This window comes from Phoca vitulina, unplaced genomic scaffold (genome assembly GCF_004348235.1).
Source record: "Phoca vitulina isolate PV1807 unplaced genomic scaffold, GSC_HSeal_1.0 scaffold12, whole genome shotgun sequence".
In the NCBI taxonomy this organism is placed as follows: domain Eukaryota; kingdom Metazoa; phylum Chordata; class Mammalia; order Carnivora; family Phocidae; genus Phoca; species Phoca vitulina.
Genome location: NW_022589715.1, coordinates 45,859,377 through 45,875,848, shown reverse-complemented (window position 1 = coordinate 45,875,848; position 16,472 = coordinate 45,859,377). Strand labels below are relative to the sequence as shown.

General features: G+C 44.7%; 1 protein-coding gene across 3 annotated transcripts in view; it reads left to right on the top strand.

The window, feature by feature from the left end:
* MSH2 (mutS homolog 2) overlaps window positions 1-16,472 on the top strand; it is a 222,312-nt gene that overhangs the window by 75,603 nt on the left and 130,237 nt on the right. The window contains exons 16-17 of one of the 3 annotated variants that reach the window (XM_032411027.1): window positions 1,716-1,823; window positions 3,485-3,718. In XM_032411027.1, coding sequence (XP_032266918.1) covers window positions 1,716-1,823; window positions 3,485-3,709 — 333 coding nt within the window. In that variant the 3' untranslated portion in view covers window positions 3,710-3,718. Of the gene's footprint in view, window positions 1-1,715; window positions 2,165-3,484; window positions 3,854-16,472 lie in introns of those variants that run through there. The other 2 variants (XM_032411025.1, XM_032411028.1) reach the window with 2 other exon arrangements.

Below are 16,472 nucleotides of genomic sequence, written 5' to 3'. Positions count from 1 at the left end.
TTAGATTTCTTTGCCTGGCGAAGACTTCATCTATATCGTTTTTGATTTCTGCACTATGTACATGACCATAAGAGAGCATGTCAATACCACATTTTAAATGTAGGAGGACAGGAATATTAGTCTAGGTTTAAAGTAAGTAATTCAAAGGAGTTACAGATGTCCAAGCCCTTTTTTGATTACTTCATAAACAAATAGGTCAAGTCCAGTTAATTGCACATTTACTCAGTTAATTGCTTAGTTAAGGGACTAACAAAAAAATAAACAGTTCTGCCTTCCAGTTGTCTAGAATCTAGTTGGGGAGATAATAATGAACATGTCAAGGAGAATAATGCAGTATATGACATGTTTACTCTACAAAGCTCTTTGTGGGCAGGATGTTTCAGTTCTCATGGGAGAAGTGCATCTTAAGTTAGGCCTTCTCTGAGTGATGGGTGAAAATCACGCAGAAAGGTACAGCATATGCCTGATGTATATTTTTAAAAGTAAAGGATAATTCTCTGCAATAATGAAAATAAAAGGATCTTAATTCACTGGTGGGTCCTGGCAGCATTTACTGTGGTTATGCATTGTGAGAACTTCTTGTCATGATTTAGCTTTTAGCCAGTGAGTTTTTTGATGTTCTTACCTGAAGCATAGATAATTGTTACAGTAATAGATGAGCATGTATGATTTTTAAGCTTAAAAGGTATAGTTTTGTCTGTTGTACCTGTATAGGCAGGAGGAATGTATTCTATCTTGCTACTAGTTTAAGTTAGGGAGGTTGCTTTGGAATGGTCTTGTTACGAGCAACACAGTGATCTGGGGTTAGGTAGGCTCTGTTATGTAATCCCTGGTTTCCAACTAGAACAGAAACCATGTACTTTTGATAATATTAATTACGTTGTATTTTGAAAAAACTTTAAGCTAAGGGAGATGCATAACTATGAACGTTAAGTCTAGATCCTGTCTGTATTTCAAAAAGAGTATACTTGTTATTTAATAGAGAAATATATCTTCTTTACCTTACCATTTGGATATCTACCTTTCAACCCTTAAGGTACTTGCTACCAACTAGCTCCGTGTATGAAAAGCAGACTTTTTAGTTCTGCTTCGTATGTGATGATGAACATTTACATAGTACTTACCCTTTGCCAGGCACTGTTCTAAGCACTTCTGAGCACACATATTCACTCTCCAGTTCTCTCAACAGCCCTGTGAGGTTGGTAATATCATCCCCATGTATGAATGAGGAATGTGGGTTAAGGAATTTCCCCACGATCACATGGCAAGTAATGGCCATGCTCTTTAGAATGCCAATAACTGGCCAGTAAAATAGTAATTTAAAAATTCTGTGTGTATGCGAGTACTGAATTTTCAGGGACTATCTAGGCATTACAGTATTTATAAACCTTGAGTTCTTTTTCTCCCAGAAGATTAAGTTTATATATCGATTATAAAGGGTGACAGATTTGGGAACTACTAAAAATATTGAGCCCCTTTTCATTAGCAGCTGAGAATGTATTTATAAATACCCTTTAATAACTTGCTATGACGAAATGTGGTCAACTAAGGGCTTTCCTATATATTCTGGATAGTGCACGCTTAAAATTTAAAGAATGTTCTTTGAATATTGGGTGGTGTGTTTAGATTGAAATTTAATGAAACAATTCATTACAATTTATTGTGACTTTTTAAAGAGATTTTAAAGACTAATGGAGCATTCATATGTCTTTCAGCAAGGTGAAAAAATTATTCAGGAGTTTTTATCCAAGGTGAAGCAAGTGCCTTTTACTGAAATGTCAGAAGAAAACATCACAATGAAGCTAAAACAGCTGAAAGCTGAGGTAATAGCAAAGAATAATAGTTTTGTAAATGAAATCATTTCACGAATCAAAGTTACTACATGAGAAAATCCCACCAAAGGAGCGAAGAGAATACTGATAAGCTGTTATCTGTAACACTTTTGTATTGTTTTATATTAACCCTCTTTTCATAGTGCTGGCAATTTGAGACCCATGGGATATCAACTTAATAAAATATTTAGTAATACTTGGAGTACATTTTCAAAGATTTTTATTTTGGAAGAATGAGAGCTGTAGCTGAGGAATACTTAAATGGACATGGGCAATAGTAGGTGGTGTGTTGAATTTTATAAATAAAGTCATGTAGTTTGTGGAATTTGAAATGCGTTGTGTTTCTTTGTGATAGGACGTGTATACATGTTTCTTCCCAAATGATATGGAAAAAGCAAGTTGCACCCAAAGACTTTGCAAAAATAAAGGCTCTTAAAGCTAAAAAGAACCATGGAAATCATTTCCATTGATCTCCACAGTGTCCATATGTTGGCAGGAGCCAGGTTGGCTGCATACTCATTAGCCAAGGAATTTACTATAAACCTGAAGTCCTAGTGTGATCCTCCTGCCTGCCTGCTGTTCTCCCACCTCTCTCTGTGGGAAGACTTAGAAATCTGCATTTTAATAAAACCTTTCAGATTGGGAACCCTGATTTAGTCTGCTTCTCTTATTTTACAGGACAGAGATGGAATGGTTAAGAGTTAGTGGCTGGCCCTGCTGAATATGGGTGGGGAGGACCATCTTTCCAGTAAATGATGATGGGATAGCCGTATATGAACAAAATGAAATTGGATCCCTACTCCATATATAAAAATGAACTCCAGTGAATTTTTGACCTAATGTATAAGCAAAACTGGAAAGCTTTTAGTGTTTAGTTTTGTAGTTCTATAGAAAATAATACAGGGAAATATATTTTCATGATTTGGCTTTGGGAAAGATGTCTTTTTTTTTTTTTTTTTAAGATTTTATTTATTTGAGAGAGAGAGAAAGAGAGAGCAGGGTCAGAGGGAGAAGCAGACTCCCCGCTGAGCAGGGAGCCTGATGTGGGACTCGATCCCGGGACTCCAGGATCATGACCTGAGCCGAAGGCAGCCGCTTAACCAACTGAGCCACCCAGGCGCCCTGGGAAAGATGTCTTAAGTCACAACACCATTCACTCAGCTATATTGAAACTAAGTATTTCTTTTCATTAAAAGGCATCACATAGTGAAAAGACTAGATCCATGATGGGAGAATATATTGGTACTATGTAAGATATCAAAGGATTTATTACCAGAATATATAAAGAACTACTCTATACAGTTACTAAGAAAATGGGCATTTAAGAGTCTTAGTACATCTCAATAACAAAAAGACAATCCAGTTAAAAGCCAAAGGATCTGAAGAGATACTTTTCCAAGGAAGATGTACACATGGCCAATAAGCACGTGAAAAGGTACAGGATACCATGGGGAGAGGCAAATCAAAACCACAGTGAGCTTCCACTTCACACGCATTAGGACAGCTAAGATCAAAAGCGATAAGAAGTATTGATGAGGATGTGGAGGAATTGGAGTTTTCATACACTGAGAAATATAAATGGTACAGTCACTTTGGAAAATAGCCTGGCATTTTCTCAGAGTTACCGTATGACTCAGCATTTCCATCCCTAGGTATATATCCAAGAGAAACACACAAAAACTTGTGCACAAAAGTTTATAGCAGGATTATTCATAATAACCAGAAAGTGGAAGCACCCCAATTGGCCAAGGCCAATGGATGAATTAAGGAGCATACAAAATGTGGGATACCTATACGGTGGAATATTATTTTGCCATAAAAGGACTGAAAGACTTCTACGTGCTACAACTTGGATGAGCGTGGATGGACATGAGTGATGAAGCCAGGTACAAGAGTTTATGTATTATATGATTCCATTAATATGAGAGTCCAGAATATAAAGAACTATAGAAAGAGTAGTTTAGCAGTTGCACAGGGCTGGTGTGCAGAAAACGGGTAGCTAAGGAGGTGATAACGATAGTTAAAGTTTTGGCTTTTTTTTTTTTTTTTTTTTAAGATTTTATTTATTTGACAGAGACACAGCAAGAGAGGGAACACAAGCAGGGGGAGTGGGAGAGGGAGAAGCAGGCTTCCTGCCCAGCAGAGAGCCCGATGCGGGGCTTGATCCCAGGACCCTGGGACCATGACCTGAGCCGAAGGCAGACACTTAATGACTGAGCCACCTAGGTGCCCTAAAGTTTCTTTTTGAAATGAAAATGTTCTAAAACTGTTAATGGTTGCATCTGAGTATACCAAAAGCCACTGAATTGTATACTTTAAATGGGTGCATTGTGTGGTATCTGAATTACATCTCCATAAAACTTGGTTCAGAAAAAGTTCAGGGACTTTACCCAAGAGAAATCTAAATGGTCTGTGCACATGAAAAGATCTTCAATCACCCTTTAGAAAAATGAAAACTGTGCTGGGTTACCCCCGCCCCCGCACTAGACTGACAGTCATTTAAAGTGTGACAGCGCCAACTGTTGGTGAGGATGTGACATGACCACACTGCTGATGGGAATAATTTTCTAGTATGTGGAAAATATGCACAGGACCCAGCAAGTCTCCTAGGTGCATACTCTAGAAATGCTTGGACATGTTGTACTACGATGAGTATACAAAAATGTTTGTGATAGACCCTAGCTGGAAACAACCCAGCTCTGGAAATTAACTACAGCTCTACAAAACATCCTGGATGGAATCTTAACAATAAGCAAAAGAAGTGAGAGATAGGAATAGTAGTTTTTTCCCACTCGGTTGAAGTTGAAGAATAGGTAAATACTGTTTGGTGGTGCATTCATAGGGGCTGAGACTAAAGAACAAGAACATTGAATGTGGAAGTCAGGAGAGTGGTTTGTTTCTGGAGGCCTGGGTACTGAGGGGTAGGCGACCCCTAGCGGGTTTCTGGAGTGCTATAGCATTCTGTCTTCTGACCCAGGCAGTGGTTGTGCATGCGCTTTATAGTTCCTGTTAAACTGCCATTATGTTTGTTATGAGAACAAATGAAAATTTAAGACCCAATGGGCCCTTTAAAATGCTCATTTTAATTTACTGTGCTCTTTTTCATCATCGACAGATTAGGATGAGTTATATATCAGTTTTTCGTTTCTGGATACCAAAAGCTTGGGTAGAAGGTAAACTTAGGAAGAATTTAAATGTGGAAATTTTTATTGGTGACAAAATCATTTAGTCACTTCCAAATGGAAGACTGTCATATAATTCAAAAGCAATTTTAAAATTCCAGTGAAATATTTCGTCCCCTGCTTAGCGGGGAAAGAGTGTTTTTAGATTGCTACACAAAAGCATGCATAAAACAGAAATCAGCCCACGGTTTTAGTTGTTAGCCCTACAAGAAACGGGGGGGAGGGGGTGTTGATGCTAAGAAAACGTAGTCTATCAAGCTCTGATAAATCAGGCGGCTTTCATTTCTCTAAGAGATTTAGTGTTTAGTTGTAAGATGTTTTTGAAAATGACAAATACATAATGGAGCCCTTTGAGATATTTCAGGCCTAAGCTGTGCTTATTACATGAATATGCTAATGAAGCAACCAGACCTTCAATGAGAGTCTCCTTCCTTTTGGAATGGTGAATGTAAAGCAAAAGCAAAAGACCCTTACCTTTAAAAATTGTAATTGTGATGTGGTTTGGGTTTTCTTCACTCAGACATGAACTTGGATAATACCGGAGTAAAGTCGAATATATATTTTCCAAGATTTAGAACTTAACCATACTGTTACCATGAAATCTGTGGGCCATATAACCACGTTTCTGAGAAAACAGGATTTTGCATTTTTTAAAAGATCGCACTAAAGATCCATCCAAGTTGCAATTGTTTTTGTAATTAATTTGATTTCTTCCCTTAAAATACTGTTGTGAGGATAAAAACTGTAACAGAACAGAAGAAAGATGTTTTAGGATAGATATATTTAAAGAATAACTTTTCCCCCTTAAAATCTCAATGTTCCACATACTAAGCACATCCTGTTAGACTTAAGTATTAAATGCATCTTCTATCCTTGGTCTTTCTGCATTTAGCTTTTTTGGGAAGTATGTTTTTACCCACAGCATATGGTATGAGCTGCTGATTCAGTATTGAGTGGCTCTTTAAGCTTGTTAGTTACATTCTGTTGATCAGAATGGTGCGCTGAACAGTCAGAAGAAAAACCGGTTCCTGGTCTGAAATAAATTAAACACTGTTAATCAGCTTCTGAAGAAGAACAAATGAGTAAAGGGGATTTTGTAAGGAAATCTAACACTGCCTTCCTGGGTGCAGCGTGTTTGGGTCAGGGGGATTTGGTGTGGCCGGGGACGGTGATGAAAAATGCCCAGAGTGATACCCACAGTTTGAGGCTAAACCTGGAAGTGGAGCCCAAATTAAAATAATAGTTTTCTGCCTGCTGTTCTCCCCACTCCACTTTCCTTGATAGAGCGAGCTGCAGCTTTCTCATAATTCTGCTTCAGAATTTATCCATGTGGCCTTCAGATGTCTGAACTTTGTGCTGCCGAGCTTGCGTGTCACAGAGGAGTCCCTCGTAGGAAACGGCTCGTTGCTGGTAACCATGCCTCCCGCCCGCTGCAGAGGGAAATGGGGAGCCCTTGCCTTGCCTTTGACACAGCAGCTTCCCCACCTCCCTGGAAGCAGTGTTTCATGGTGTCAGACAACATTCAGAACATGGTCCAAATTCAATGTATGTTAGCATATTTTTGCTTTGGCTTGTGGTTTGTCCAACAGAAGTGCCCACACACATCTTTCATCCAGCTCTGTGGGAAATTCAGCAGTGGCACGAACAATATGGGATGTTGGGCAGCCTTCACTAGACCATCCTGCTCTTACTTCTAGGCTTGGTGAATAGAAGACCACACTGCTGTTGCCTTTGGTTCACTTCAAAGAGGTCAAGAGAAATTATAAACTCCCTTAAATGGTTAAATTGAGAAGGAAAGGAAAACTCTCAGTGGACAATTCATTAGCTCTAACAAAAGAACAATGGCCATGAGTCCCTTGGTGTTCAGAAGCAACCAGTAAGTTTAACCGTAGCAGTTAACCTGTATCATCACACTATTACTATTATGTTTATTTCCTAGAATCTTGGTGACACTTATAACTGGCAGCCAGTTTAATTTTATAAATAATCTTGAATGGAAATAGCTTAAAACCAAATTAAGCATAGTTAAATCTAGGACAGCGTAACTATTTTCAGTTCAGACACTGATCTGGAATTTTAGTATGCATTGTCCGTCCAGCAAGATGTATGTTTATTTTCTCTGTCTTTTCTTCACATAATGATCAGGACTTCCTATTTAGTATCAGTTTTAATGTGATATTTTATTGTTAAAACATTGTGTGTCTCAGCCAAATCAATCATGACAATGACTTTCCACGATGAATCCTGAATATGACAACCTGGATGAACAGTTTGGCAACATTAAATACTTGGTGAGTATCTGAAAGGACAAGGTCCTGTGCTTGTTCCTCCAGAAGCTCCTAGAGGTAGGCACTTCTGTCTGCGCTCCACAGATGAGGCCACCTGGCCTCAGAGGTTCAGGGACCCGGCCGGGTCACACGGCCAGTAAGTGGCAGAGCTAGGATCTGCACCCCAGGAGCGTGTCTCCAAAATCTGTACTTTATTCCCCCTTTCCATTTAGAGCCTTAAAATATAGTTAGGAATCTGAAAGGCACACTTGTGATAAATTTAATCTTTCTAAATATTATTTAGTGTCAAAATGAGTGGTGCAGGCAAAGGAACAGGAGTTAAGGAAAATAGAGGGAGGTGTGGTGCAGATGTTAGGTATTTCTAATTCTGTGGTGGAAGCTGGCACTCCTATGGAAGGCTTCTCTCTTGGCGGCTGGGGACACAGCAAGAGGGGTCCGTCCACGAGGGCCCTGCTGCCCGCCGGCTTTACGGCTGACACACGGCCGCTGTCTAGGGCTTATGAGCCCAAGGACACTGAGCAGCTAAGAAGCTGCTACGTTCTTTCAGGCGCTTACCAATCACCAAATGCTGCCCTCTAATCAAGCGGCAGCACTGTACTCTGGACAAAGGATTACGTTGAAATGAAAAGAGATGGTTGGCCAGAAGCCTGCAAAATGGGGGAATGAAATGAAAAGTCAGCAGCATTTCTAGCAGGACACTGAAGCTGGCACACTCAGATGTTCTGATCACTTGACTTGGAGGTTATGTATGTTCTTTCTTGAGCCAGGAAGGTTTTATCCAGCCTGTGGGGAATAGCCCTGCTGGTTGTCTCAGGCGCTCTGCTCTAAATCTGTTCCTAGTGAGCAAACTGATGACTCAGCCCGCACAGGCCAGGCCTTGCGGCTGAGTGAGAGTGAGCGGCAGAGTGGCGTATACGGCTGGCTGTCGGAGCTGCTTAGCCCTTGCGTCGCCACTGAGCTGCGTGACTTGAAACTGCCCCTCCTCGGAGATTCCCCCCGCCCCCCCCCGCCACCTTCTGTAATTTAAAGGGACCAGATTATTAGAGTTCTCAAATGCCACACCCTCGGGGCCGGGCAGGTGCGGGGTACGGAGGGTAGTGGGGTGAAGGTGAACGCCAGCCTAAAAGCATTCAAAAGCTTAGAAACGCTGCTGACCAGGAGAATATGTCTGCGGGTCTGATTTTGTCCAAGGGCCACCAGTGTGTGTCCGTTGGGGTGGTCTCATATTTCCTGCTTATATGAAATGGATGTTGTACACCTGCAAGACTCAAGCCTCTGTTGTAGTCAGTCTACGCCGGCACCCCAATTGCTACACCGACGGGGTCCCGTCCTCCTTGCTCCCTCTCCAAGTACCATGTTTCTGATCCAGCTGGTAATTCTCTCATCAGGAACAGCACACTTGGCTGCTTTATCTCCTATTATCAGCTGTGATCTTAGTACCCAAGTATGTCAAGGTGTAGAAAAAGTCATTGATAATGCTTTTCCCTGAAACTCTTTTGGTGGCTCCTTCACTAGAACCAAACATGGAGAAAAAAGACCCAGTGAATCCCAAGGACATAGAATGGGAGAGGACCTCTGGTTACCTGACAAACGAAAGCCTAGCTGGTTGGATCAAAGCACTTCCAACCTGCATACACTTAAGTCCACGTTTTGGGGAGAGTGGGGGTGAGGAGATAAAGCAGGCTGTGACCCTCGGAATTCACTTTGACTTAAGTAACCTTCAAGATTGAAAAATAGTAGATTGAAGCAAAATCACATGGCGACCAGGTGGAGGACAGGAATCCCTGGAAGGTTGGACCTGCTGGGTTTGGGTGCAGTGGAGGACTTTGGGGTTAAATGAATAATAGCTACAAAGAAAAAGTGATTGGGAAGAAAGGTGGTGGGATTATTAACTCCGGGGATATAAAAATTTCATTTAAAAAAAGTAAAATATGATCGTATACTGCCCACTTCAACTATGGTATCTTGCTCATTTAGTCATAATAATTTACTAGGTTTTTTAAACTTTACTTCCAGTCTAGCTAACATACAGTGTTCTGTTAGTTTCAGATGTACAATAGAATGGTTCAGCAATTATATGCATTACTCAGTGTTCATTGTGTCAATTTTATTTAACTTTTAAAAGAACCAGCGTTTGGTTGGTTTCTATGATTTTTCTCTGTTGTTTGTCCATTTCTGTTTCGCTGATTTCCACTCTATTTTATTTTAAAGTTAGTCATAATAATTTAAACACCAACAAGTAATTTAAGGAAAATAGTAAAAAAAAAAAAAAAAAAGTACATATATTTGGGATAAGGAAGTACATGAGAGAGGAAATCTGACGTTCTTTCTGTAAGATAATGTCTCAAATTGCAAAATAAAGACATAGCAGCATGAGCATGTTATAAAAAGCATGGGGACAAATGCCAGAGGATTCTAAGAGCTGAAAGCGGCCCCCTCTGGACAGTGAGCAGGACAGGCAGGGAAGACTGCCGTTTTCTATTATGAATCTCATGATAATACAATTTCATTTTGGAAAACCCTATTTTTCTTTCATGCAAAAGAAATCTGGAGGTAGGAAGTCTCGGCGCTGTGGTTCCTTGAACATCAGGGACCCTGGATTCCTTGAACTTGTTTCTGCACTGTGTGTGGCGTCTCTTCTCAAGGCCCTCATGGCCCAACACGCCACTGGGGCTCCAGCCAATGTACCCACACTTCAAGCAGCAGAAAGGAGGCGCTTGTGAGGTTGTTCTTGCTAGCTTTAAGGAAACAGGGAAGTGGTACACATTGCTTCCACTTGCATCTTCCTGGCTAGAATCGAGGCGGGTGCCTGCACTGAGGGGGCTGGGAAATGCTGTCTTTAGCTGTTCACCCTACCTCATTGGGGCGCTTGAGCAAACTCATTTTGAAAAGTGCGTTTTGGGAATGGCAGGGGATTTTTAATTCGGTGCTTAGTAAATGCTTTGGGATGATGATGTTTCTTCTGCACACCATCTTCGGAACCCCCCCCCCTTTAATATTTATTTCCTCTTAAAGTGTCCTTTGGTTTCTGTTCTTCTCCTTCCCGTGTAATAACTCCTTCAGATTCCACTCTGTTCTGTAATCCTGTTTCCACTGAATCCAACCAAGCTCCAAATTCAGGACCTTGTCGGTCTTGCCCACAGTTCTGACCACCGTAGGTGTGGAAGAGGCTCTCAGGACACACCTGTGTAGTGAGTGTAAGCTCCGGGGGGGACCCAGCTTATCGGCACCTTTGAACATGGACTCTGGTGTGCCCCTGTGTATATACCTCCCTCTAGGCTGTCACGAAGGGTTGTGGAGCGCTCGGACATGGGCATGGCTAGAACAAAATGACCCTCCACAGAACAGACTGGCAGAGTGTTGAAGCCAGCATGCAGAGCTGGGGAGCTAGGCCTCAGGTCTCATGGGTGGTTGGTGGCAGAGCGGATAGTGGGCCTCCTGACCCTCAGGCACGTCCTCTGACCACAGAGCTCAATCGAACACTGATCTCAAGGCAAAGCCTCATCACACAGCATCATTAAGAAAAAAAGAAATAAGGGCACCTGGGTGGCTCAGAAGGTTGAGCGTCTGCCTCCGGCTCAGGTCATGATCCCAGGGTCGTGAGTCCTGGGATCGAGCCCCGCATCGGCTCTCTGCTCAGCAGGAGGCCTGCCTCTCCCTCTCCCACTCCCCCTGCTTGTGTTCCCTCTCTCGCTGTCTCTCTCTCTGTCAAATAAATAAATCAATAAATCTTAAAAAAGAAAAAAAGAAGTGGATAATAAATTCTTATGTATTCGGAAATTGTTCCTCTCCTCCCTTCCTCTTGGAATTGATTCGCTTAGCTGGAAATAATGGACCTGAACTGATTTTTTGAGAACCAGGTCTAAATGGTAATTACTGTTCTTGTACCTGGTTTATAGACTTCCAGAAGACCATAATACTTATTAAGAGGATCCTTTTCTCTCCCCCAGTTTTTTTTTTCCCTCTTAGTGTTGAGAACTGAGGAGCCAGAAAATAAATGAGCTGGAAGAAAGAACAGTTTCTTTTTTCTAGGAGTTGTGTCATATTTCTAAAGGGCAGCGCTGTAAATACCGTACTCCCCTTGGGGAAGGAATCGTGCTTCAAGGACACCTCACTGGAGAACACACTCCAGGGAAAGAATGGCCAGTTCGGGACTCACACAGTCATTGGCCAAATTCCTGCCTTCCCAGAATCTCACTGACAGAGCCCAGGGTCCCCTCATGAGGGTTTCTTGGTTTGGGTTTTGGTTTTTTGAGGCCATTTCTGCTTTCTTCAGACTTTTCTCAGATATTTGTGGCTCGCTTAATGACATTATCATTCAGACTGCTTGAAATCAATCTATGCCTGTCTCTTGGTTCCTTCTTACATAAAGTAGTCTCCTATTTGTCCTCAGCTGGCCTCATGGTTTCGAAGGCAGCCCTCCCTCTGAGTCTCTCAGGGGTTAGCGAGCACTTCCATCCATGTGGCTGGGAGCACCTGGTGAGCCTTATAGAGGCGGCACAGTGTCCCCGGGAGTTAGTCCCATGGTGACTCCTGCCCAGATTCTGTGGTCACACCGGAGAGGTCCCAGGTGACAGCTCAGAGACCAGCTCCCACACCACCTCCTGGGAGCTCTGGGGGCTCCGCTTCTGATTAGCTTTAAGACATTCTCTTGTATATCCCGCCTGGGCCCTGGCAGCCCAATGGCCAACGAAGAAAAGTCTGAAGCTGAGTAGCTTCCACTCCACTTTTACCCCCTCTGGTTCCTTTCCTGGAGCTTCCAGATCTCTGCCCTTCTGGCTCCAAATGCTCCCTACTAGTTCGGGCAGCCGAAGGACCGAGCACTCTCACTACTTGGACTGTTGAGGCCAGTTCTTATCACAAGCAATTTGATCTTCCTATTGTGCCCAGGCCCAGCCACTTCCTGCTCTCAGCTCTGCTTGGGCTGCCTCCTGCCGTCCGGCTTCACCCCTTGCCCCTGCCTGGGGGAGGACAGGTTCCCTAGAGGAAATGGGGAGCATCATGACCCAAAGGAGTGAAGAAGGGGTGCCAGGCTGAGAACAGCACGTCCATGCACTTCCAGGAGGTGAAGGTTCGAAGAGATACAGCAGGGGAAACCTGAGCTGTCTGTTGCTCCAGAGCCCTCAGTAAGAGTCAGCGGCAGTGTGGTGGCGTGAGGAGGAGGGGGAGGGGGAAATGGAAGGAGCAGGAGGAGGGCTGGGCTGTGCTCTGTTGCTCCAGAGCCCTCAGTAAGAGTCAGCGGCTGTGTGGTGGCAGTGAGGAGGAGGGGGAGGGGGAAATGGAAGGAGCAGGAGGAGGGCTGGGCTGTGCTCTGTGCCTTGTATGAGGGCCGCCAGCTGGTGGCCAAGTGGGCTGTATGCCAGCCCTACCTCCCCTGTGTGCTCTGGCCCAGGCTTTGTCTGCTCCGAGGGCCAGCCCATTCCCACAAAGGCCCTGTATGAGCAGCAGTGGCCTTTCGGAAGAAAAAGATGTCTTTGTGTTGAGACACAAAGAGCTAAAATCCCTGAACTCACAAAGGCCAGCGCTGGAAAAATGATTCTAAAGTCTTGTAAAAGAATGCTGAATGGGAGAATGAATTTGTGGCTGGTGGGGTAGTGAAATGAGGAAGGGTTTTGGAAAATCACTTTCTAGAAGCCAAGAGGATGGAGCCTGTGTAGGTTTCCAAGTGGAAATCAGCCTAAGGCATTAGGGCCTTAGCTTGGGGCCCCAGGGAGACCCTGTCCTGGGCCGAGGGGAACTGAGCATGGACAGCAGAAGTCTAGGGGAAGGGAACTAAAGCTATGGAGCACCCAGTCTGCGCCATACGCTCTGCACACACACTCTCATTTAATCCGCACGCAAACCCGCGAGCTGTGGGGACCCCCAAAGGGAGGCTGGGAAAAGGGAAGTCACTTGCCCAAGGTCACTGAGCTGAGCGATGGAAGGACGGCTGCCCCCCATGCCTCCTGCCCCCCCCCTCACCCCTGTGAAGTGCTCACCGAGAGAGCACTCCCCACGCAGAGACCGGGACACGGAGACTCAGAGGGCTGGAGGACCTCGCCCAAACTCGCTGGGCTGGCAGGGGCAGGGTCGGCGGCCACATTGGCTCCATGATGTCTTTGTAGGAATCTTGCAGTCAAATTCCGCCTGTGGGGTGAGTCGTGGTCTGCGGAGATTTCAGTGTTTCATTTCTCATGTTGATGGGTCCTTTCTCACCGTGGCAACAAAATTTGTCAGATTTTCCTCCTTCTTGTTTGAGAGATGCATCTCCACGCTGTTTATCAGGCACTTTTGTAGCAAGATACGTTCTCCCTAATTCCTCCTGGGGTTGACTGAAGTATGGGCTGGACCCATGTGCTGGGGAGAGGTGCGTAAGGGGTGGAAGTTGGCTGCTGACGCCGCCCAGCCTCCCTTTACTGGCTCACCGGAGCGCTGCTGTCCAGGGACAGTCTGGCCCCAGGCAGCTGTCTTCAGTGTATCCATCATCTTCTCATTTAGCTCATTTTGCTGGTTTCACAATCCCTCATGGAGAGTCCAATTAAAATCTTGGAAGGAATCTGGGCTCTGTACATTGTCCTCAGTGGAGCAACTAAGAGCTGAAAAGAGTAAAATGAGGGGCGCCTGGGTGGCTCAGTCGTTAAGCGTCTGCCTTCGGCTCAGGTCATGATCCCAGGGTCCTGGGATCGAGCCCCGCATCGGGCTGCCTGCTCCGCGGGAAGCCTGCTTCTCCCTCTCCCACTCCCCCTGCTTGTGTTCCCTCTCTCGCTGTCTCTCTCTGTCAAATAAATAAATAAAATCTTTAAAAAAAAAAAAAAAAAAAGAGTAAAATGAAAAGTGAGACAAAGCCATTGCTCAGGTTAGGACAATTAGAATTCAAGGCTTCTTCCTTGTATAAAAGGAAAAAAAAAAAAACATTATGCTGGTGGTCTCCATTAGAGAAAGAAATGTTTTATTAAATCATATGTAATCCTGGCAATTGCTTTTTATTGGAGCTTGAAGAGAGGACTGGGAATGTTTCATCTCCCAGCGCATTCTTTCTCTGTACCTCCCTTATGACACTCTTTACTTGCTGCCAAGTTATTTGTGTCTGGTCTTAATGTTTAATTTTTGCTTCTAGATGGTATGTCCCTATATCTACTTCTGTGGACAATTTGCAGTGGTTTGTGTGCATGGAAGGTGTTCAATAAATGATGTAATATAAATACGTGATGGTTGGATGGATGGACAGACTGATGGATGGACAGCTGGTTGGATGGATGGCCCCTGATAGGCAGGTTGGCACAGGAAGAGTAGAACTTGAGGATTCAGGAGGGGAGGGGAAGAGGGGAGCTGATATCCATTGAACGTCTGTCCTTGCTAAACACTGTGTTTGGCACTTTATAACCATTTCAGTAATCGTTACACCAATGCAGTCAGGTGGGTTGTTTTCTCATTTCAAGGTGTTTAATGCCCAGAGGGTTAAGGAATTCGCTTAATGAGACCCTCATCTAGACCAGTCTGAATTGGAAAACCCACCACACTCTAAAAGTCAACCCAGCACCAAGTGGGCACCAAGAGTTGACTTTTATGATGTTGTTTACCCAGTGCACTGACCCCAAAAGTATGTGGATGCAGATTGGTGGAGCAGGTTTGGGCATGACCGAGGGTCTGCTGTGGGAGTGAGCGAGGTGCTGGCCTCCCCCTCCCCAAGGCCTGGCTGACTGAAGTGTCAGCCCAGGAAGACTGGCTTCCCTCTTTGGTTCCAGAGGAGCCAGGACAGGTGTGGCCATGCCCTGAGCATACCTATCCTAGAATGCTGTGTGCCTGGGGGCGCCTGGGGGTGGGGCGCAGTTAGTTAAGCATCCGACTTGGTTTCGGCTCAGGTCAGGATCTCGCAGTCGTGGGATCGAGCCCTACTTCGGGCGGAGTCTGCTTCAGATTCTCTCTCTCCCTGCCCCTCCTGCTCACACACATACACTCTCTCTCTCAAATAAAGAAGTAAATAAAAATCTTAAAAAAAAAAAAGAAAGAGTGCTGTGTGCCAGCAGAGGTGTCCTTCTCCCCTCACAGGTCCCCCAGCCCTGCCTTTCCCCGCAGACAGCCGACTGTACCCTTCTCGGTGCCTACTGCAGAGTGTAAGAGCTGAGAGCAAGAGTTTCCTGAATGGCAGGCCTCGGAGGAGGAGAGAGAGGAGGCCGCATTCTGCTAGCTGGGGGCTGGCTGGGAACACGTTTGCCAGGCCTGGCCTCAAGCTGATGTCACCGTCAAAGGAGACAGGGCTGGGAGCCAGCGGGCAGCAGGGTTGGGAGCCCAGACTATGCATTTGGTTCTGGAGATTGAATCCTTGGTGTGACTCCCCACATGGTGGCCGTCTGCCCTGCGGGAGCATCCTGGTTCCAGAGTCTGTCCCGACCAGACCTGGTGGGCCTGTCCCTCACAGATGACCTGTCTTGTGGGGTGGGGGGAAGGCTCCTGTCAGCAGGCCCACCCCGACGAACAAGCTGCCACGGTTACTCTGTCCTCTTTGAGGTGGAGCTTCTGAGCTTCTGACAAACCATAAAGCTACCCAGCTTTTGTGAACTCCTCACAGACCCCTCTCCCCACCCCTTGAGATACCAGTGCGGCCTACTGTTTCTTCCTTTAGCTTTGCCATTAACTACCCTTTGCAAGGCTTCTGTTATCGGTCATTTATTGGTGTGGGAGTCTAAGTGGAAACCACAGTATCTCTTTCTCTTATTTACACTTCAAGTCATTTACACTTCAAGTCATCTTATGGAGAAAAAGTTTGTCAGTCAAAGAATACTAATCCTAATTTCTGTTCATATGGCCTTCAACAGTAGACATTATTTTTTCACATATGTTGTCTTTCGGAGTGATTATAACCCTGTTTTATTTGCATCTCTGTGGGAGACTCATCTGCCTACCTGAACGCCTTGGCAGGCCCAGGCTGTTTTGGCACACATCTGTATGGGGACCCTCAGGAGTCCTCGTGCCCTTTGGAGTGGGTGCTTGGTTCCTGGAACACATCCCCAAAATGGATGAAGAGAGCACCCCCTCCCCTCCACCAGGGAGCTGACGAGGTAGAGGAGAAAGTCCCCGTGAGGTGGCAGAGGCTGAAGACACTCGTGCTGGACCTTGTAATTCTGTGGGGAGAGGCACTTTTGGGTAGGAGTCTGTGTAGTGCCCTATGAGTGCCCTATGACCCACATTAT